At 39.6% G+C, this 23069-nt stretch overlaps 1 protein-coding gene across 6 annotated transcripts in view; it reads right to left on the reverse strand.

Annotated features, from left to right (window-relative positions):
• Nckx30C (solute carrier family 24 member Nckx30C) overlaps positions 1 to 23069 on the reverse strand; it is a 277663-nt gene that overhangs the window by 21714 nt on the left and 232880 nt on the right. For 5 of the 6 annotated variants that reach the window (XM_083130711.1, XM_083130708.1, XM_083130710.1 and 2 more), the window contains one exon: positions 5659 to 5730. The exons of the other annotated variant lie outside the window; for it this stretch is intronic. In XM_083130711.1, coding sequence (XP_082986837.1) covers positions 5659 to 5730 — 72 coding nt within the window. The remainder of the gene's footprint in view (positions 1 to 5658; positions 5731 to 23069) is intronic. 6 annotated transcript variants of the gene reach the window in all.

Raw genomic sequence — 23069 nt, forward strand, 5'->3', positions numbered from 1 at the left:
GCACCAGCATACATAAAATCCATCGCTTAAAAACACATAGGATGCGAGAGAAAAATTAATGAAAATAGTCATGGACAATTTGCACGGTGATACTCATGAATTCCATCGTACAAGATCTGCGCAGAACCACCAAATTGTTTTTTTTTTTTTAAATGTTTTAAGTCAGCTTTATGCATGGATAGGCTAATCGGGACTGGACCTACAGTTTAAAGTTGGTTGGTTAGTTGATTTGTTGTTTTAAGTCCACTTTATGCACAGTAAGGCTAATCGGGACTGGGTCTACAGTTTAAAGTGGGATGTACTTCCACCGGGTATCGAACCCGGGACTCCTTGATTACAAGGCGACGACGCTACCACTGCGCCATCGGGGAGGCCAGTTTAAAGTGGGATCCGAAGCACTATATGCCTCCACTGGATATTGAACCTGGAACCCTTCGATTACAATGCGAGGATATTACCGTTACATCATCGGAGACCCCCTCCCAAATTAAATTATGACACAATGAAGGGACACTCATAAAGAACGTCCATGCCCAGGTCTGGATTCAAGCCCAGGACCCCCGGCGTCGTGGCGCTGTACTAATCACTCCGCCACGGAGTTCGGCAACGTACTTTGCACTGCACAGCATACGAAGCATAATTACGTATCAATAAATTTTCCTACGCAGACAGCCGACCTCCGTGGGGAAGTGGCTAACTCAAAACGTTCAAACATCGAGGTGTTTCTTAGGTGATTGCAAAACATAACGTCTACAAACGAAAAAAGGAAAGGATAAAATATACAACCAAATTACGTGTGAAAGTGTAAAATTGCTCATGATGTTGAATGAAAGGCAAAAGATATTAACACATAACCTAATAGCTATGTTGGACTAACCTTTCGGTTAGTTTCATCATTATTCGTTGCCATAATTGTGGATTCAGCGCGATGCAAGTTTTCCGTGACATGTCAAGAATTTGCACTCGGATTATAACTTATGTCTGATCGCTCGTTTCCCTTACGCATTTAATAACTATGGTCACGAAATCGATTTGGGGATGCCAGGAAGCAGCTCGCCTGGATTTAGTTCTTCCTGACCTACAAAAATCAGGTAGCGATGTTGATTTTGTGTCTTAGGAAAGTAAACACTACGCCGCTCTCGAATGGCGCTGAAGACAGGGCGCTGAGTGTCTTTCCGGGCAGTCAGTGTGGGAAAGAAAACAATTCTCTCACTCCACTCTTTTTTAACTTACTGAACTTAAACATGACCATCGTTGTTGAAGATTCACCAAAAAGGTTTTCTTTTCCTAAAAGAGTAAAGAGTCTCACTTCGAGGATGCTTCCCAAATATCAAACAATTTTTTGCATCTTTGTTTGTGTCTGTATTGCATTGTGAAGTGTACCTAAGCTCTCAGAACGACTTAATGTTTTGGACCCAAACCTTGGATTTATAGTAAGCTCTATGCTCCTTTCAGCTCTATAAAATATATCTAGCATAAAAAAATATTTTCAGTAATTACATTTTACCGTTTTAACAAAGGAACTTTTTACAACCGTAGCAAGCAATACATAGTGTTACAGTATACAATTATTATATTATACTTTCCTTCTTACTTAATAGCCTGACTTTTTGAGTTTTCAAACCAAACAATTATGAAGCTGATTCTTCAACTAAAGTGCAGCCTGGTTTGTTCTACTTGAATAGATGTTGACATACTCAAGTTCCCAACATACATGTACAGTCAGCGGCAATAAAAATGGAACACCTAGATCCCTGAATGCTCACTTACTTGCAAGGCGTTATGTTTGTTGCCTAACTCAACGGCGATAAGTGGATTTTAATAGCAAATTTTCCATGGCGACTTCTACCACCGCCGTTGAGTTAGGCAACACACAACGCTTTGCAGTGAAGCGAGCATTTTAGGATCTAGGTGTCCCATTTTATTACTGGTGACTGTACATGCACATATAGTACATTAGCACACACACAACATATTTTATTAGTTTTGGAATAAACTTACATACACACACACTAAAAATCTTTTCTACACAACCTAACATTAAAAACTTACGTATACAACTTACCTAAACCCCAATAAGCTACAAATTATACAGTATGGCCCACTGATAGGGTAGTGGTTAACGCTTTTCAATCAAGTGGATTCCGGGTTCGATTACTGGTATAGTCCCATATTGCTTGCGATCTCACTTAAAGCTGTAGGCCGAGTCCCGGTTAGCCTTTCTGTCCTTAAGTCACCCCATTGGGGCTTCTTTCAATGGAGACTAAGAGACCTCAGAATTGATGAATTCCAGAAGAAAATTGCTAGACTAATTTATATTTATTGCAACGTTAAGAACTAATTAAAACTACAGGCTTTATAATACGAAATGTAGCTAATTTGAATTTGTTTATCAGTGGTCAGTCATGCTGCAACATGAAGTTTCAACAACGGGACAGTGTTGCCGTAGAATGCAGTTTTTAAAAATGTTTACCAGTTCAATGTTTACAGAACAGTTCATTTTGTGAAATCTCAAACTTTCATTGCGGTCTTCTCCTTTTCGTAATTACAATGTTTTTTTTTCTTTTAAAAAAAATGATTAAACATCCGATATCCAACATCAAGAAACAAGACGAAGGAAGACTTATTTTGTGTATTATGTATTCACATGTTTTGGATATCTTTGAGGGTAGTTGAAAAGCAAGGGCATTGTTTAAAGTTAAACATTTCTATATATAGTATGTTTTCACAATATAAAATGCTATTACATAACGCTTCGTGAATTTTATGATCTCGAAATCAATTCCTACTCCATGGTAAATATATCTTACTTATATTGAGACGACTGTTCTTAAGAAATTATACCTTTGAAGTAATTTAAGGTTTCTGTTAAAATAATTATTTTCTCTTGATCACATATAATACAGGGTGGGCACAAAGTTGCTTTCCCCAAAACAAGTATTTCTTCATTTATTGGGGAAAGCGACTTTGCGCGCACCCTGTATAATATAATATAAATTATATGAAACACAATAGGGACATTTAACCCAAGCACACAGTATATTACATACACATCACCTTTTTTTTAAGACCATATACCACAGATATACGTTAATCTTTCTGTTTGGAGACAAAAAAATCAAAATATTTGCAAATTTTAACAGCTTAAAGTTGAAACTTTTTGAAACTTTGAACAATGTGTTCTTCATTACTATTAATTTTAGTATTTTTATTATTAACGTGCGTACATAACATGCAAACATCGCAGTGCTCAAATGTTAATTTTCCTGTCATTGTGCAATGAAAGTATTTTTTTTATAAATCTTATCTAGCAAAGAAACTTATTTCGATTTTCAATAATAGTTTTTGTATTGACTGACAGCATATATTTTATAAATATATGTAAATGTCAGTGTGTATGTGACTAAGTTTTTTTAAAGAAGAAAATAACGGTCACAGGTCCGAATTATAAATTAAATATTATTCTTTAATAATTAAATTACGTATGTCAATAAGTTTCAATTCTTTTAAAAAAATCGCATAGTATTGCTAATCGATCGTTAACTTTAGATACCTGCGGCCAGATGCAAACACGGGAAAAGTAACCTTTAGTAATCCGTGGGACTGGTTATTCAACAGAAATTCTTAACTAATTTAGGACTACTTGTTAGTTTTAGCAAAATATATATATATACAATATACATTATACATTATTTCCGTGATTGTAAAAAATCCTCAACTAATTAATTAAACTACTGTTTCATGTAAACATGGTGCCAGGTGTTTGTATATTTTCATACTATTATAAGATGTATGTATATATTTTAAACATATAAAGAGACAGAAAATATTAACTAGAGATATAAAAATGTACAGTCACCGGCAATAAAAATGGGACACTTACATCCTGAAATACTCCCTTCCCTGAAAGGAGTTATGTGTGATGCTGTAGAGTTAGGCAACACGCAATACTAATACCAGGGAAGGGAGTATTTCAAGATCTAAGTGCCCCATTTTTATTGCTGGTAACTGTACATGGATTACTATCACAGATTGTTTTAAGGTGGCCATAGTACGTCTTTATGTTTTGTAAACAAAGCAAATCTTGTGACAAGTGCTCAGTACACGAAAATCGACATATCATCTTTTTCTCGATCATTACCACGAGCATTTTAAATGTATATTACGTAATTACAAAACATCTGGGATAGTACAATTATTTCGCATGGTCCCGTAAGTTGCTTTAAATGAAATTAAGCTGCACTTTACATATTTTTTCTACATAAAGAAGAAAATCTGCTGCTTTATATTTAATCTGCATGATTATAGTTTGCACTGTATTTTTGTTCGGCAATGAATTAACTTCGTTGCAAGATTGTTTTATTTAAAGCACATTCATATTTCTTATGTGTCACGAAAATCCATAGCATTTTTTAACTATTTTTCATCACGTGTAACTTCAAGGATAAAATTCTATTATACATTATGCAACATAGATTTGTTTGTGAAAATTACAGTAGTACTAACCACTAAATTAAGGTCACGTAATGCTATTACAGATTATCTCTGGGTTCGACGTTTTCGATCCTAGGAAACATCTTCCCTCTGAGTTTATTTTCTTTTGCTTTTTCAAATTAGTTTACCTGGAGAAGGCACTTGAAATAAAGAAATACTTATTATGTAGTATTGGTTACTTAGGATTCTTATATTATTATTATTAAAACTTTTAAACGTTTTGCTTACCTAATGTAACGCAAATATTTTATAAACAAACAGGTCCACAACAATATTATGTTTTGTGATTAAAACTTACGTTTTTAAGCATAAATTAAGAATTTAGTTTATTAGTATACATTACGATTCTAGACATGTACCGAAAAATGTACATAAGCGAATTTTGACGATTAATATGTCAAATTAAAATTGCTAATAATGAAATGGCAATGGTTAGATGTATAATGAAAACTTGATACCACGAATTAAGGTTTAACTTTTGAAGGTATTGTAATCCGAAAGAGTTATGGATGGATTTAAGCTGCAGCATAGCGATCTATAAATTAAATAATTTTAAGTAATTAAGGCATTAATCTCTTTGCAAAGGTTGTGGACAGAACAATGACGCCAGTCTTTAATGTATCCACAACCCTGACACAGACATTTCTAATCATTTTGGATGGGCATTTGGAGAATAAAATTTATATTAACGATAGAATCAAATTATCCGTACACACAGGCGTGGATTTTTGAAACATCATAAAAACATTTTTTCCTCGTGAGAAGCAACGCAGTTGTAAAACTAAACAAACAAGGCTATGGAGTCATGTATCCATGTTTGAGCCTCCTTCCGAAACCCAACACTGAGAGGGTATAGTTATTACAGGAGAATGGAGTGCAGACAATTTGCTTTTTCTTACAGCCATCATCAGATGAGAGACTAAGACAGAATGTACATAATGCATGTACGTGATATAGAGACACAACATAAGGAAGAAAAAAAAATACATGCTACAGACAATGAACATGGCACAGTGTTGAGAGACATTCACAGAATGCTTGCATCCAACTTTTTGCATCAATGTTTTCAAGACTTGTGGAAAGGTTGAGAAAATATATATAACAAATGCAGAGGTGAAGTGACTGAGCATGGTGGCAGAACACGGCAAGTAACTGATCGTCTACCTCACGTGACCCTTCGTTATTTTTCTCCGGACTCGAGCACCACAGATTCTGTTTCACTATCCATCCATTATCCTGCAACGGAATACACAGTAAAAGAACAAGCAACAGAAAAGCAAATGAGAACTGTAAGAAACAAAAAAGCCAGTGCGATGTCACATCTATGAACTTTGAGCCAAAGCGATCATTATTCTCTAAAAATGCATAAAAATAATTATATAAAGGAGCATTATACACGTATTCGGAAGATGGACAACGTAACCTTTGCTTGCCATTGTACCCGTTGGTTCAACAGCATCTGTATTAAGGGCTACACACGTACCACTTGTCCTAATATTCAAGCACACGTAACGAGAATGAGTAAAAACGTGCAGCTTTAAAGTTTGAACTTTTGTGGGACTAAATAAGAATGCAAAGGGTATTTGAAGCATGATATACGTATCTACGTATATTACAACTTTGTATCGATTTTGCGTAAGATACACAAGCAGAAATGTTTTGACCAAAACATAATTCAGGTCATATGAGGTGTGGAGTTGATAAAACCACACCCTCCAATACTTAAAAATAGTGCAAGAATGTGATCAGATAGATAAGCATAGTAAATAATACAAGTTACTGTAGATTCTTACAATCATCCCTGAACATCTGTCAGTGCCAGTCGACAGCAATGCGTAATTCCGACAAATTCCATTTGATTTGGCATTTGTTTGTCTCGCATGGAAACGAGTATTACAACTTCAACTGCCGTTGAATTTCTGCCAGAATAGAAACCAAATAGTCACATCGTCGCGATTAGACAAAAGTAGCAGGAAAGTAACGTTAAAAAACAAGAATCATATAAACTAAAATCAGAAAACCTATAGCTTTAAAATTCCACTTTCGACAGCTTATCACCATCGTTATTTGATTTGTAGTTTTGTTATTTAGCCTCGATTTTCTGCCACTTTTAGCTAATCGCGACGATGAGGACGGGTGATGATATGATGAAATTGTTGAAGAGATACTCACAAAAGAACACCCATACCCAGGTCGGGATTCGAACCCTGGAACCATGGCGTCGTAGCGCCCTGTGCTAACCACTCCTCCACGCAAATCGACGCACCGTAATTGCAGCGAAATACCTCGCACCCCTATACTGATCGCAACTCCAACTGGCGGTTGACCTTGATGGCTATTTCTGGCGCGTTCTGACCCCGAAACACTTTCGGGTGTGTGTGTGGTCCGATGGGTGTCAACAAGCTAGTTTCAAAGTAAAAGCTGAAGGGGTCACATCGCTCTCCCGAAGCAACGTTGCGAAGCGACTGTGTGTCCACCTGCATTGCGACCTCTGGGTGGTCCTTCCGGAAACTTCATCGTTCAGGACCGCGTGTGTAATCGTACCATTAACCCCCGCTCATTTCTGGTGCTGACAATACCGTTCCCCGAGAAGACCCTTTCTCGTTTTACAGTACGTTTGGCAACATGTGGTGTACCCAACGCTCATTTGTTTCGTCCCGCGAACAACGTTCGGTACCTTGTGACTCGAAAATGCCCGATCTCAGTCGAAGAAAATTCAACTGATCGCTGATTCGCTGTTTCCCAGCCGCCAGTTGGAGTTGCGTTCAGTATAGCAACTTCGGCAAGCTAGCGGATATCCCTGCACCAACCTGTAAGTGGACAATTCGCAAGGCACAGATCTTATCGACTGCTACTTGGGCAAACTTTCAAGGAAAAAAATTGGCAGCATAGGAGGAAAAAGACAGAAGTAAAATAAAATATTATCTTCTCCGCAACTTTATCTCGCTGCAAGAGTTCCAAAATATCGCTGGAAAGTTTTCCTCCCTCGGGAGTAATCGAATTACTGTGAAAAAGCTTCCTCCCAAGAGGGTCTTCTTCTTTGCTGCTGCTTGTTGGTAACTGAAAAGTATAACTTCAATTCTATTGATAAACTGACGTAATCGAAGATCGGTATGTCGTGTTTTGTTGCAAGGTACGTGATGTATTCTGAGAAAGTCATCGATACCAACTGAGTGTCTGACTGTATTCAGTAGAAAGTGTTTCCTACCCCTGACAAAATACGAACATTTGTACGTACACTGGCGAGTAGACTTGATTTGAGTGGTCAGAACTTAGGCTGTGTCCGAAAGCAGGCTTGAAGTATGGTCTTGTCGGAAGTGACGTCAACTAGTAAAGTTCGAAAACGCTAATTAAACCATGGATGTATGAAGGGGGAGGAGTAAGCCTAGCGCGATTTTCCTGAAGCCGGCTGACGTGACAGAACCGGAGTAGTCAGACCAAAACATTCGAAGACGCCGTAAGAAAGCATGTAATTTTGTGTACTTTTGAATAAGATTTAGGAAGCAATGGTGCCTGCTCAACACACGGCTGTACTAACAGAAGCGACAGAAAAACCCGAAGGAATAATATTCCATAAACAAATAAAGCTAGTTATATTTTCTTTTGTAGTATTTAAGTGTAAAGTAAACCTCGACTTTTCGTTTGTAGTTGGAGCCTACTTCCATGCTCCTTCCAGCCCGCGTGCGCTTGCAGCAGCCGATGCGATGTTCTTCCGTCTGTTGAAGTCATTGGTTGAAGTAGATGCGGCCATCTTACGCAGACAAACTTAAGCTCCGCCCACTGGCTTCAAAACGAAAGCAAGGAGTGATACGAGACTGCAGGTACCCGTAAACGAGCAATCGAGCCCGCAGTATGCAGCAAGCGACGATGCACACTCGTTCACTTCTTGTTCACTTGTTTGAAATCGTGGAAGTCGAAAGTCAGCCAGGTGTTGGTTGTAGGTCTTCTATTGCGTGGAAATGTAAGTATAAGAATGTTTTGAAATGCTACGTGATTTCTATGGTTAAAAATAAGTGTTTATAACGTGGAAAAACAACATGTTCTTAGTTTTACCCGTTGATCATATTCGGCGCTGCAGTCGAAGCGTACTTCGAAAGATATTCGCTTCCAGTCAAAGCCTTCAAGATTGAACAGCAAGACCATTCTCGAAGCATGTTCGCTTCAAATACGGTCTTGCACCTTTCGGACATGGCATAAACGATATATAGCGGACTCGGTAGTTCATCATCACAAAATTCCAAAATATGGGTGTTTCTTTTTTCTTTCTTTTTAAATGAACGTCGCCTAGGAAAAGATCATCACACATCATCATCGTCCAGACCGTCCATAGCCAAATGCGGTATCACTGTGGCAACGTTTGTGTATGTTTTCTGGAAAACGATATACCCTACTATATTCTCAAATACCAGATTTTAAAAAGGAATCCAAAGTACTGTAAAATGTGCATCCACCAGTGATCGAATCCGGAACTCTTGATTACAAGGCGACAGCGTTACCATTATACCACTGTGATGTAAAATAAGAAAAATACAATAATAAATCAATCTGTAGGGAAGTGAACTTACAAACCTTTACAGTTGACAGCTAGGCAACCCTGCCAATCTAAACACGGCCATTGATTATTAAACCGACATTGCCAGGAAAAAAGTGAATGGAGGATAATAATTACCGTGGGTAAGGAACAACATTTTTGTTATAAACCTTGAACATCTCGTGTGCAGTCACGGGTTGTAACGATCACACTGATTTTAATGAATTTTTGCAACACAGAAGTGTCCATGACTGTACTACAATGCGTATTTCGGGATAAAGATTTTCTTGCCTATTGTTGATCAAGGCATGCGCATCCTGTTCACTCCGGCGTTGCAGAAAGCTTCCCAGGCCAGTGGATCTCAACCTTCGTGACGTCCCGATTAGCCTATCTGCATAAAGTGGACTTACAACAATAATTCAACTCAACCTTCGTGAGACCGTGACCCGGCAAATTCATTTTTTAAAAGTCGATGTCCCGATTCCAGCAATTGTTACTCGCAAATACCTTTCTACTTTTTTAAACTTTATGCACTAATTAATAAGTATGCTTAAAATTAGATATTAATAAATAATTTACGGCACAAAGATGCAGAATGCTATTTCGATTATAGGTTCATTGACAAACATAAAATTATGTTTAAATTAGTTGTGAACGCTGGGTATGATGAAATCATGCAGTTTCCTTAAGCCAACATCTTTTCATTGGCATGTTGCATTTTGAACACCGAAAATTCCAATTAATGCTAATGGGCAAATCATTGATAATTATATTCTTATTTTCTACTAAAAGCTGGTGCGCAAACTAAAATGACAAGTTTCATATAACATTCCACTGGGTAAAAAAACTCCTGTAGCCCGGTATAGCTGATACCAGGGCCCGTTATTGGGTCGCGACCCGGCAGTTGGGAAACACTATCCTAGACGACAGAATCTGTTTCAATCGTATATAAGTCTGCCAGCGTCAAATCAGCAGGGAAAGTTTTATAGATGAACAATGCAATACCATCAAATCCAGAATTTGTGAACAATTTCGAGGCCTGCCTTAATTTCCCAGTTACTGGCGTGTGGGTGTAATGAAACAAGGTTTATGAAATAAATACACTTCCCTCTGGTGTTCTCAACGTTCGCACTATTTTCTGTATAACTTTGACATTTTATAATAATAATAATTTATAAAGTGATCATCAGTTGAACATTCTCAAAAACAAATTCTGGCTGCTTTGTGTTTCACACCATACCGATGAAGACATAGCCATTGTCCCAGTATCGAATATTACACACTCCTGTGAAAAATTCAGCTCAAATTTGCATATCCACCAGACGATTCAACCGAACGTTGCGCATTTACGTTCTGGAATGATTCAGTCTGAACATTCCACCGGACAAAAAACAGTTTGGATGTATCGGAAGAGCAATTTTGTGTACGTCTAGATTAATTCCATTTCGATGACGAGATGATAAATTGGAACAAGCCTGTCTGAACACTGAATGTGACAAATGCCGTAGAATATTGCGACATCAACACATGAAATGTCACAATGGAAAGGCTACAGTTCTCATTAGCGACATTTTCAAATAATGCTGCATTTATTTTATTGTACTACAAGAACCACCCAAAGCGACCAACATCTACATTCCGAATCCCAAAATATAGATATTTACAATATTGTCCAGGTCAGAAATGTTCAATTGTCAGTATTTTTTATTTGCCGGACCTTTTTTATGTTTCGAAGTTTATATCGGTATTTGACTATCTTTCATACTTTGCTATCTCTGTAATTGATAATAGTTAACTGATGAAAGAAAAAGATGACCGACCAAAGGCTAAAACTATCAAGAGCTTTTAGAGCTTTTCTAGAATACTCTTAGTGGATCGATCATATGTTTCGAAGTGTGCTAAGGGAACATCTGGGACCAGAAAGCTAGGCGCTATTTTAATAATTTTGATGCTATGATATTTTGTCATTCCAAAATTTAGGTAGTGTGTCAGTTTGCAAGCTTTATACTTTTGTATTTTGATATTTGGGCACTTTAATTGTTCGATTGTTGATTTTTGGGTAGTTGAAGTGTTAGGAATTTTGATATTTCGGTGTTTATGTTTTTCATTTTTCAGTGTTATTCAAAAAAATTTAGTATTTTAACATTTGGGTATTTTGGTTTGTTTGAGTTTGTGTTTAAGTCCACGTTATGCACAGTAAGGCTAATCGGTACCGGGCCTACAGTTTAAAATTGGATTCGAACCACTATGTGCCTCCACCAAATATCGAACACAGGACCCCTTCATTACGAGGTGACGACGTTGCCACTACACCACCTTGGTGACCCGGGCATCTTGGTGTTTATGTATTTTCATATTTCGTTTTGATTTGATTCTTCGATGTTTTGAAACATCGGTATTTCCGTGCTATAGTATTTTGCTTTGGTCATTTGGATAATTCGAAAATTCGAGAATTTTGATACTTCGTACTTTTGGACTTTCCTGGTTCGCCAGTTCTGTATTTTTGATTGATTGATTGGGTTTATTTTACTTCTGCCAATTTTGGCTAATCACGAAGATGAGGATGAGTGATGATACAGTGAAATTGATGAAGGAACACTCACATGTCCAGGTCAGGATTCGAACCCAGTGCCCCTGCCGTCGTAGCGCGCTGTGCTAACCACATGCATCACAGAGGGCCGCATTTCTCTATTTTGGAAATGTTATTTCGATACTTGGCATTTCGTATGTGGCCTGGTATCCATCCACAAGCGAACCTCGAGCATGCAAATTTAAGTTCTCGCCAAACCACCGATTTGGGGACAGGTAGCAGATGCCTCTCCTGGGCACTGAATAATGACGGTGGAAGTACACGGGGACCGCAGCGGAAGGGAGTATCGACCAAAGAAGTCACGCGAAGAACCCGTACCGGGAGTAGATAGGTGGTGAACACGGAGCGAGTGTTTCTTGTCTTGCAGCGGAGAAAGCCCTATTGTTAATTATGCATGCATGCTTTTTCGCCAATGTTCTTCATATTCATGATCTTAATGTTATGCATTTATGAACAGCGTTTGCTCAAAAAAAAAATATATAATATGGCTTCGAAGGGCAGGAGAACGGGGTTATTGCTAGGCTGGCAATGATTTTGACCTAGCCTGTTTTTTTTTTTTTTTGTTTTTACCAGCAATAAGCTGCAAACAATCTATGTATGTACGCATTTTCTTGCTAATTTTTTCAACGCATGTTACTGGTGTGTTTGCATGAATAATTACTAGTGTATGCACGCAAACGAAATCAGGCGTACATGAACCAAGTTTGTAATGTCAAGTACCTGCCGTCACACGCACGCACACACAATCCTCCCCGAGCGTAGTGGTTAATGCTGCCGTCTTGGAATCAAAGGTAATGGGTTCGATCCCCGGTCGAGGTACATTGCACAGTCACTAGGATTTCACTTTAAACTGTGGGTCTAGTTCCAATTGACCTATCTGAGCATAAAGTTAATTTCGTCGTGTGAGAACCAGAGGGACGTAAGTCCGATTTTTCAAATTTGCAGAAGAGTAGAAATAATATATTCTTAGGAATATGTCTGACCCTTAAAAAGAGTCAGTTCATTTAAGATACGTGACTTTCTCTGCCTTACTGCTAAGGATTAGAAGTGGAGACATGTGGATCTGATTTCAAATAGAGCTCTTGAGAGGAGTTCACTTAAACAAAACTGAAAACAGCATTTTTGGAGGTATGGTCCTCTGGTTCTCATACGACGATTTAAAAAGAAGTAGAGTAAACAAACATACATACCGGGTGGCCAGAATTAAAGTTACCCAACTCAGACGTGTAGCCTGTTTGCGGCATCGTAGAACTCTGAAGTTTGGTGAATTTACTATGCTGACCATGGGGAAGAGGATGGCGATAAAAATAAAATAGTTCAATTTTCCGCCACCAGGTTGAAATCTGGCGCTGTACTTCCACGATGGCTTGTTCAAATATTCACGTTAAGTGATTTATCTGAGTTATGAATTAGAAAGACATTTGTTAGTAAATGGAAATTGCAAGAAAATAATCTCTCGTTTATTGCAACATTGCAAGGTAAAGGAAAATCCATAACCAATTGGAGCAGTTTACGTCATTATTACAACCCAACATGGAAGTACAGCGGCACATTTCAACCTGGTGGCGGAAAATTGAACTATTTTCTTTTTTATCGCCATCCTCTTCCCCATGGTCTGCATAGTGGATTCACCAAATTTCAGAGTTCTACGATGCCTCAAACAGGCTACACGTCTGAGTTGGGTAACTTTAATTCTGGCCATCCGGTATATACCGTGCTAAATATGGGGTTTCGCCGTATTGCACAGACTATTTTCACATCGTAGAGAATATTAAGGTAAATAACTTTTCTTTAAACGCATTGCTCGTTGAGATCTCGTTTCGATGCTAGGAACCTAGAAACCCTCGATCCTGTTTGAAACAACCACGTGGCGCAGATCAAAGTTTCCGTCAACATTAATTTTTCTATCAATCTGTGACATCCCTAACCTTTTCTGACAACATTACAACGGTGGAATCAGAAATATAATCAGTGGCGTAGCGTTATAGTACGCCCGTACGCCCGGCGTTCCCAGATTTAAAATTTCAAAAATGCTAAAATGCTGTGATTATAAAGTAAAACGTGACTAATTTCAAATATGTTTGACCTTCATGGCATTATAATAGCTATTTTTCGCGATCCGCTTGCAACGCTCCACTCTCAACACTCGTTCTAGCATCTCTTTTCAATGCCTTTCCCGGCCGGACGCCGAGCAGGTTCGGCGTACAGGACTCCTATATTCCTTGCTGCCTTTATGGAGGGAAAGCTTCCATTTCTAAAGCACGCGCGTAAATAGGCTCTCTTACGCCGGCGTACGAGAGGTCTACCGTGATTGGTTCATGTGACCATTCCTGCCTTCTGAAGCAGACCACAGCGGCAGAATTCCTACCCGGTTCTTCGCTCTTCGCGCTCATGCAACTCGTGCTGTGTGATGCTACAATACGCAATATTGACTGACGTAACTTTACCAATCTCAAATATACTGCTTCTTAATGGCCACTGCATTGTATAATTTATCGCACGAACAGCGATGTGTATTAGAAACTAAAAGATCAACACAGTTTTTGTCAAATAAGTTGGTGAAGTCCTCGTGATAGAAATTCAGCCTTTGGCTGCTCTACCACTTAACCCGCAAAACTATTATTTTCTTATTGTATTTTTTCGTTATTATCTAACTACTTAATATTGTGTGAATGGAAATGTTTAGCATTCATTTGAAAACTCTTAACATCGAATGGTCTCTGGACAAAATTATTTTAAAATGTTTATCAGCATTCTCAAGATGTAATAAACAGTGGTCTGAATTACTAATCGGCACTGTTACGTCAGTAGAATGTACGATATTTGGATCATCCTCTCTGCTTTGCACAGTGAGCCAAGACGACAGAGGTCCCTGGTTCAAATCCCAGCGTGAGCACGGGTGTTCTTTGTCAGTGTCCCTTCATCAATATCATCACTCATATTCATATTCGCAATTAACCAAAAGTGGTAGAAAAGCGAAGTAAAATAAACCAAATCAATGAGTAGTTGGAACAACCACAATGACGTCTGCTGTTGTTCAAAGGCGCTTGTGATTCAGGTAGGTTTTCTAATGACTTGCGTCATGCAGAAAGGTATAAAACACCAGAGTTCAAAACATTTGTGGCATAGTGAGGCATCTAATTGTCTAGCTAAAACATGCATGGATGATGTTTTATTGAAAACCCAGCTGACTTCAGGCAAATAAACAATACCTGTGGCGACTAATACCATAAGTAAATTATTAAGCAAGAAAGGGCCGACTCTTCCTTCGGACTTGGCGTTCCCACCCGAAATGTCAATGCTACGCCACTGAATATAATTAGAGCTGAGCCGATACTGATGCCTATGTATGGGCCAATACTAGTGGTATCGGTATCAGGAAATATCGGTTGGAATTTATTTACCGATACCAGCCGATACTTTCCGCCATTTTGGTGTTTCACGGCGTCCGCAAAAATGCTGCACGATACTTTCGCGGAGTATAATTATCCTAAATATTATGCAAAATTCGAACTTACTTTTTATTTTGCACCAATTTTGCTGCAAAGAAACTTGATTTTATTACTTAACATGTATTCTAATATTCTTCAATATTTTAAAGCAAAAATCTTGGTAAATTGGTTGCATACGGTCCGAGTATAATACTTACACACTATTATTGACCAATATTTTGAACAGCTTAAAATTATCACAATTTTCAAGTATCGGTATTGGTGGGAATCGGTATCGGTATCTGCTCAAAGTTGTATCGGCTCAGCCCAAATAATTATATGTATATTTAAACAAACTAGAGAATTTTAACAAATTCGCTTCAAGTATTGCACTTTTGTTGCTATTTTTTTGCTGTAGTGAAATACTTTAGATTGGCCTGAAGTATTATTAGATAAACCAGACAACTTCCAAAATTTGAAATGAGAAAGATCCAAAGTTTCTACGTCCGTTATACAGTATTTCCCCATGATTCGAGCCGTCAAGCAGCATATGACTATCACCTCCCACCTTCGCTTTTTTACACATCTTGTCTAGTTTCTCATCAGATTATCAAATATTACTGAGACATGTAACCCTATCTTCGGATAAACCCAGGACTCTTTCACCGTCAAACTACCAGTCAAGGGCAAGTCACTGCGGCAGTTCAAATTATCATAACCACCCCACATTTCCCGTGTTCGGGCTCTTGACTTAATGGCACCGTAATAAATAAACAAACAAAACACGATAGTGATAAAGAGAAAGAGAGAGAGGGAGAGAGAAAGAATGGTATCTTGTTTTCGGAAGACACCTTAAATATTATAATTTTTGCGCTATTCTCTCTCTCTCTCTCTTTTGAAAGGCGCAATTTCAGGGGAAGCAGGATAATGGCTAAATTTCTCTTTCGCGATTTTTGTTTACTGATGCGTTTTGGAGCCGGGCCAGAAATTAGGGAACGTCCCTGCAGCTTCATTTGCCAAGAGCGATAACAAACGCTGCTCCGCGTAGGGAACTGCGGAGGTAGATGTTTTTGGCAGGACGATCTCGTATCGAGGAAGCTTCCTCGCTAATTGCCCTGAGTACATTTTGCGCAGAGGAGCAAGAACTCGAGGAAAAAGCGGCGATTAGTAGCAGTTGGACATATTAATTACTCGAGTCTTGCGGGCACTTAACCCACATTATCAGGGCGCAAGTTGTTTAGAATTTATCTTGTCATCGACATTGAACGTTGAGAGTGAAAAGAAAACAGCAAGCTGAAAAAAGTGTTTATGATGTCGTATACGTAACCTATTAACCCATGACTTTCCACCGGAAAAGGTCCTTTGTATTTATGAGTCTTTGTTCAAGAATAAAGTTATGTCGCTTGTCTCGTAGATTTAAAGGGAAATACTACAGAGGTTGTTCGCTTTATATCCGACCATTTTCGATTCGGTGCTGCCACCTGGCGTATCATGCTGGAACTATGCGTCTGCTGGCGGGAGCAGTGTTGTGTCTGACCTTGTAGATGCGTGAGTGTTGGTAGTGAATGGTATCAAATGGCGCCGAAAATCAACCGGTATTGGGAGGGTTACGTAATGGCCCTTTTCCATGCTAAGTTTTCATACGTACGCATTGTGAAACAGTGTCGGGAGAATGGGTTAACACTCGGGGTGACTACTGCGAAAGCTATTGTGGCCCGTTACACACAACAGGTTCTCCTTGCGAAACATTCACCCACGAAAATCACCAGGAGAAGGACTGCAAGCAAAGTGTCACCCGAAGTGCGAAGGGGGATCCGTGGATTGGCGTGCCAAGAAAATCCCCCGACTCAACGTGATATGACCCACAGATTTCAACTCGCACCAACTGTGAACAAAACAATTCGCAAGAGCCTTAGGTTGAAGTGTGTGCTGAAGGCCCGTGTACCCCACCTTCTACCGCGTCACATTGCCGAAAGTAAGACGAACTGCAGGAAACTGTATGAAAAGTACCTGGCGGGTTCCAAATGGAAGAAAGTTGTCACAATGGATGAATCATATGTCCATCTCACTGCTGGTTGTCACATTCGGGAGATCACATACCGTGACATTGACGGCAAGGGGCGCAGCAACTTTGTTCGTCAGTGCAGGGAAAGTTTCCCTCGTGGCTCTATGGTTGTGATGGGATTCGGATATGAGGGTAAGTTGATGATACGCAAGGTGGACAAAAACGTGAAGGTGAATGCCAGATACTTCCAAGACTCCATTCTGACACCTATCTATCGGAGAGACATCCCACAATTGTATGGAATGGACGCGAACCAGGTGATGATCCATATGGACAAGGTTTCGAGTCATACCTACCCGGTGGAGGCACATAGTGGTTCGGATCCCACTTTAAACTGTAGGTCCAGTCCCGATTAGCCTTACTGTGCATAAAGTGGACTTAAAACACCAAATCAATCAATCAATCGAGTCATACCGCCAGAACATCACTACGTTTTTATCAGGAAATGACAGAGGAATTAGGAATTCGTGTCATTCCGTTTGAAGACATTCCTGTGAAAAGCCCAGATGCCAGCCCAATGGATTTTTGCGCATTTGGACCGTTGAAACGACGTCTTCAACATCGCTGCCCGCGCACCCTGCATGGTCTATGGAAAGCTTGCAGGGAGGAGTGGGACAGAATTCCCATGCCTGTCCTGCGCTGGAGCTTGCTGCAATGGAAACTGCGATGCCGGGCGATAGTCCACAATGCTGGGAGTCCAATAGAACATGATCGGTGGTGGCGGCGCGGTATCTCTTAAGGTGAGTACCCGTCAAAAATGATCGGATATAAAGCGAACAACCTTATTGTATGTCAAAACATTTGCATGAACTTTTCAAGCGACAATTTTCCTTGCAGACTAGACGAATAGAAATAAACTTTTCCAGTGTTACTTGGCCTAATATATGACGAAATCTTCGTAAGTCTCTCCTTGACACGGATATACATAGTATGTGGTACACACTACGAGTATAGGATATAAAAAGATTACCAACAAATGAGTGTGGAAAATGTAGAGAGGTGGAGACAAATGAATTCATTGATTGATTGATTTGGTGTTTTAAGTCCTCTTTATGCACAGTAAGGCTAGTTGGGACTGGACCTACATTTTAAAGTGGGATCCGAACCACTATGTCACTCCACCAAGGAGACAAACGAACACTGCCTTTATGCATGCAATTGTGTACCTGAAATTTAGACGTTCGAATTATGTGCCTTGCTATAATATGTTGTCTATCACCGCAATGCCTTCAACCAAAAATGTGCCTGTTACCTGATTTTCAATATTACCCGGAAAAGAAATATAATGCTGTTGTGTACTTAACAAATTATACAATATATTATTTATATAGTAAAATGCTCCATGAAAACATTACAGTTTATACCATGTATGTATCTCAAACGATCTGGTGCCAATAGCAGAATCTTCCAATGTCTCAATACTTCAGCAAATATTTAGATGTTCTGTAACTTTATGTACTCTTGTATATATTTACATAAACAGTAATGTAAAAAGTAACATTTGAAATAAAATGCAAAAGAAAGAAATGAAGTTGGTAAGAACGCTATTTGGTATCAGAAAGGACTGAGTTCGAATCTCCTCGGAGAAAGTGGGGTCTTCTAGAATGCAATCCAGTCAAACTTGATAGAAATACAAGTTCTGATCAGAGGTTGCTCATGTTCCCCGGTAGCTCGGTTGGTGAGAGTGCTGGCTGGTATCCGAAAGGACTTGAGTTCAAATTTCCTCCAAGAAAGTTGAATCTTTTTTCAGGTAACCAGCAGGTCAAACGTAGGAATATTTATGTTGGTCTGTCAGCAAACGAAAGCCAGGTATGTGTATAGAGACGATTTGATTTGATTTGGTTTATTTTATATCCCCTTTTTTGTCACTTATGGCCAATTTCCGAAGATGGGGATGAGTGATGATGAAATTGATGAATGGACACTCACAAACATCCAAGGCTAGGCCAGGATTCGAACCCGGGACCCCTGGCGTCGTAGCGCGATGTGTTAACCACTCCGCCACGGCGACCGGCTAATTAATGTTGTTACACGTGTATCTGATTCTGTGTGTTAATAATACAGAGTGCTTATTGAAATGTGTTTTCAAATTTACTGGTAGCATAATTACTACTGTGAGAGGAAATGTTTTTGACTTGCACTACAGGATAATGCACAAAATACGAGTTTTTGCGGTAAGGTCCACTGCATGTTACTGTATTACAGTAGTTTCCTTTAATCGATTTTTATGAATAATGCATGTTTTTGTTAATTCGAATTTTGGATAATTCGATTTTTTCGAGTCCCCTTGAGATTAATTGATTGATTGATTCAGTGTTTTAAGTCCACTTTATGCACAGTAAGGCTAATTGGGACTCGACCTTCAGTTTAAAGTTGAATCCGAACCACTACGTGCCTCCACCGGGTATCGAACCCGGGACCCCTTGATTACAAGGCGACGACGCTACCACTGCGCCATCGGGGAGGCCCGGGTCCCCTTGAGAGTTCGAATTAAAAAGAGTCCGCTGTGTATATACAGATAGGTACAAACCGTACAAACGCGCGCGCACGTGCATACACACACACACACACACACACACACATACTTGTATATGGGGCAAAGACAATATTAATTGATATTACACAATAAATTGCTTGAGGAACACCCGATTCATTACACAAACGTCCTAAAGCTACTACTTGTCACTGAGCCATCTTCATTCCATTTACGTAAGCACGCATTAATTTGTCATAAGAGTACATTCATGTTTGCGGAGGAACACTGTGGGAGGATAATAAGATTTACGTCCACCAAGGCACTCTGCCGGATGACTCGTAACCACACTGGACATGGCTAAATATTTAATGATGCAAATTCTTCATTACTGTAAATTCAAGGGAACATGTCCTACTTTGTCTGTATTAATAAGCAGCTTGTGGAACGAAAGCCACCAACGAACTAGCAAAATCTTCAGAAATTTTGTTGTATGATTTTGAAACTTCGGTCTTCTAGCGTTTTCAACTACTTGCAAAAGTTCAAAACTCCCACTGGTAGATTGATTGATTGATTTGGTGTTTGAAGTCCACTTTATGCGCAGTAAGGCTAATCGGGACTGGACCTACAGTTTAAAGTGGGATCCGAACCACTATGTGCCTCCAGCTGTATCGAACCTGGGACCCCTTGATTACAAGGTGACGGCGCTACCACTGCGCCATCGGGGAGGCCACTCCCACTGGTATAGATTCTTTTATAGTTTCTCGCACACAAATATTTGCTGTTTTAAAAAATATATATATTGAAAATGGCGTAGATGCTTATCGTTTTTTCAGGAACGAAGCTTAGTGAAGTCGAGGAGGTCGCCGGAGCTCCAAACGAACAAAATAAGTAAATAAATCAATTTCAAAAAGTTGGAAAAAAGAAGGTAAAATGTATACACTTTATCTCCAGAAAATGAAAGTTAAATGAAGAAGAAGAAGAAAATAGATTTTTTAACAAAATGGTATTCAGCAGGCATATGTGGCCAATAGACCAAAGTGAATAAAAAATGTAGTATGTAACAGTGGAACATTCCTACAACCATGCAAAGTTGCGTTGAAAATAGCCTGATACTTCTTGAGGAAAGAGAATAACAATGCATAAGAACGGCAGTGTTGCCACCCTACGAAACAAATCCAGAAAATCGCTTCTAGCGTCGGCCCTATGGACACTCGATGGACCATATTTGCAGGGAAACATGACAAAAACCAATGTAATGCCCGTCCCTAAATTTTGAAAAAAAAAAGGAAATTACGCAACGTGTTCTTTTGTTTTCATTATTACAAGTAAAAGTGAAATATATCAGCCAAAAGCGGCGGTTGAGGAGTTATAACCCAGTTTATAAGATATATCCCATAATACTTACTCAGTGCGAAAAAAATTACCTTTTCAATTTTCGCTTTTAATGGATATAATAATAATAATAATAATAACCGTGGCGCAACAGACCGTGAGGCCCAGGGCCTACCTACCGACTGCCGGTCCCACTCATATACTTGCCGAGGTGAGAGATCATTAAACATTTTGGAGGCGATGTGATCAGCACCACGCTCCGGGTTGCCCCAGGTACCCACTGATTTGAGGCTGGGTGAGACCCAGAGCCGTTTTATGCGAGTACAAGGCCGGAAAAATTAAGACCTTAGATCACCCAACGCGGAAATCGAACCCGGGTCTCCCGCGTGGTAATCAGACGCCCTACAGACTAGACCACAGCGGTTCATTGTTGTACGTGTAAGTTTCCACGGTGCGGGACTTAGCAATGGATATTGTTTTGTAATTCGTGTGTACCATATCTTTCAATGTGTACAAGTGAACAAAAGGGACAGAAATGAAATATCATGTATAGTTTTGAAGAAATGGCGCGTTATTTCTGCCAAATGGTGCTGGGATATATCGTACGTATACATACGAGGTGTGGCTAGTAAAAACCGGACTGTTGCTACAGAATCTTTTATTGATTATTTTGTACAATACGAACATTATCCCCTTCAAAGTACTCCCACGCACCCTGGAAAATCACACAGTGGATAGGCAGGATATCACGTTATACACTCATGCATCGCTTGACCTTGACGTGCTCCTCGTTTGTCGACAGCGACATCAATCCGTTTTTTTTCTAGCCACATCTCGTATATAGTACAAGGTGTACAACTTTGCTTCCGCCGTTTTCCGACAGGTGGCAACAACAGGAAGTAGCGGTCGAAAGAAGCAGATCGCAGACGTCACGCAGTTAGCTTGGACCTCTGTCAAGATAACCCCAATCAAACATTAGTCGAGTGGTGTGTGCATCGTGAAGTTGTTCGCGATTGAAAATGTCAGTGTACGAGCCAAATTCTCGCCATTTGCGGGAGGTTCTACTTTTTTGTTTCAATATGAAGAAAACTGCGGCTGAGGCTCATCGAATGCTCTCCACTACGTATGGTGAGGACGCTATAAGTGAGAGAACCTGTCGTGAGTGGTTTCAACGCTTCAAGAACGGTGACTGTAACGTCGAAGACCGGCATAGTGGTGGAAGACAGAAAGTTTTCGAAGATGCAGAATTGGAGACATTGCTGAGTGAAGACTCGCGTCAAACTCAAGAAGAATTGGCACGATCATTGGGAGTGACACAGCAAGCCATTTCAAAACGTCTGAAAGCCATGGGTATGATTCAGTATGACAACGCACGACCCCACGTTGCCAAAGTGGTGAAAACGTACTTGGAAACATTAAGATGGGAAGTCCTACCCCACCCGCCTTATTCTCCAGACATCGCTCCCTCTGATTATCACCTGTTTAGATCAATGGCTCATGAACTGGCTGACCAACACTTCTGATCTTATGAAGAAGTCAAAAAGTGGATCGATTCGTGGATCGCCTGCAAAGATGGACAATTTTTTAGACGCGGCATTCGTACGCTGCCCGAAAGATGGGAGAAAGTAGTGGCCAACGATGGACAATGCTTTGAATAATGCCTGGGTAAGCAATGTTTTTCATTCCAGCGTCATATTTTTGGGGAAAAACGGCGGAAGCAAAGTTGTACACCTTGTATATCTCATAATATCTCCCAGCCATCGGAAACACAATACATGTGGCATGATATATACATCGCAGCCGTATTATTAAATGATAAAAACACTTTGGGAGCAATTAATGTAAATAATGATGGGAACTACTCACTACATTTGGAAATATACCAAACTATTTTATTCTATGAAACAAATGAACATCACTTGTGCAGTTCCTCAAAGAATCAAGAATTTTTAATCGATATCATACTGTAATGAAAGGACATCATTCCAAAGAGTCTTTTGTTCCGGTGGCGGATACTGTTGATTCTTAAGCCTTCCAGCGAATCAGTATGAACCTGTTGGCTGTTGCTTCCTTGAAAACTTCAGCCACTTCTATTCTGGTCTGTCTTTTGCTGCGCTACAGCTGGCGCTCGCCTGCAAACTATTCATCAG

The sequence above is a fragment of the Lepisma saccharinum genome, chromosome 11 (assembly GCF_977018435.1).
Source record: "Lepisma saccharinum chromosome 11, izLepSacc3.1, whole genome shotgun sequence".
In the NCBI taxonomy this organism is placed as follows: Eukaryota; Metazoa; Arthropoda; class Insecta; order Zygentoma; family Lepismatidae; genus Lepisma; species Lepisma saccharinum.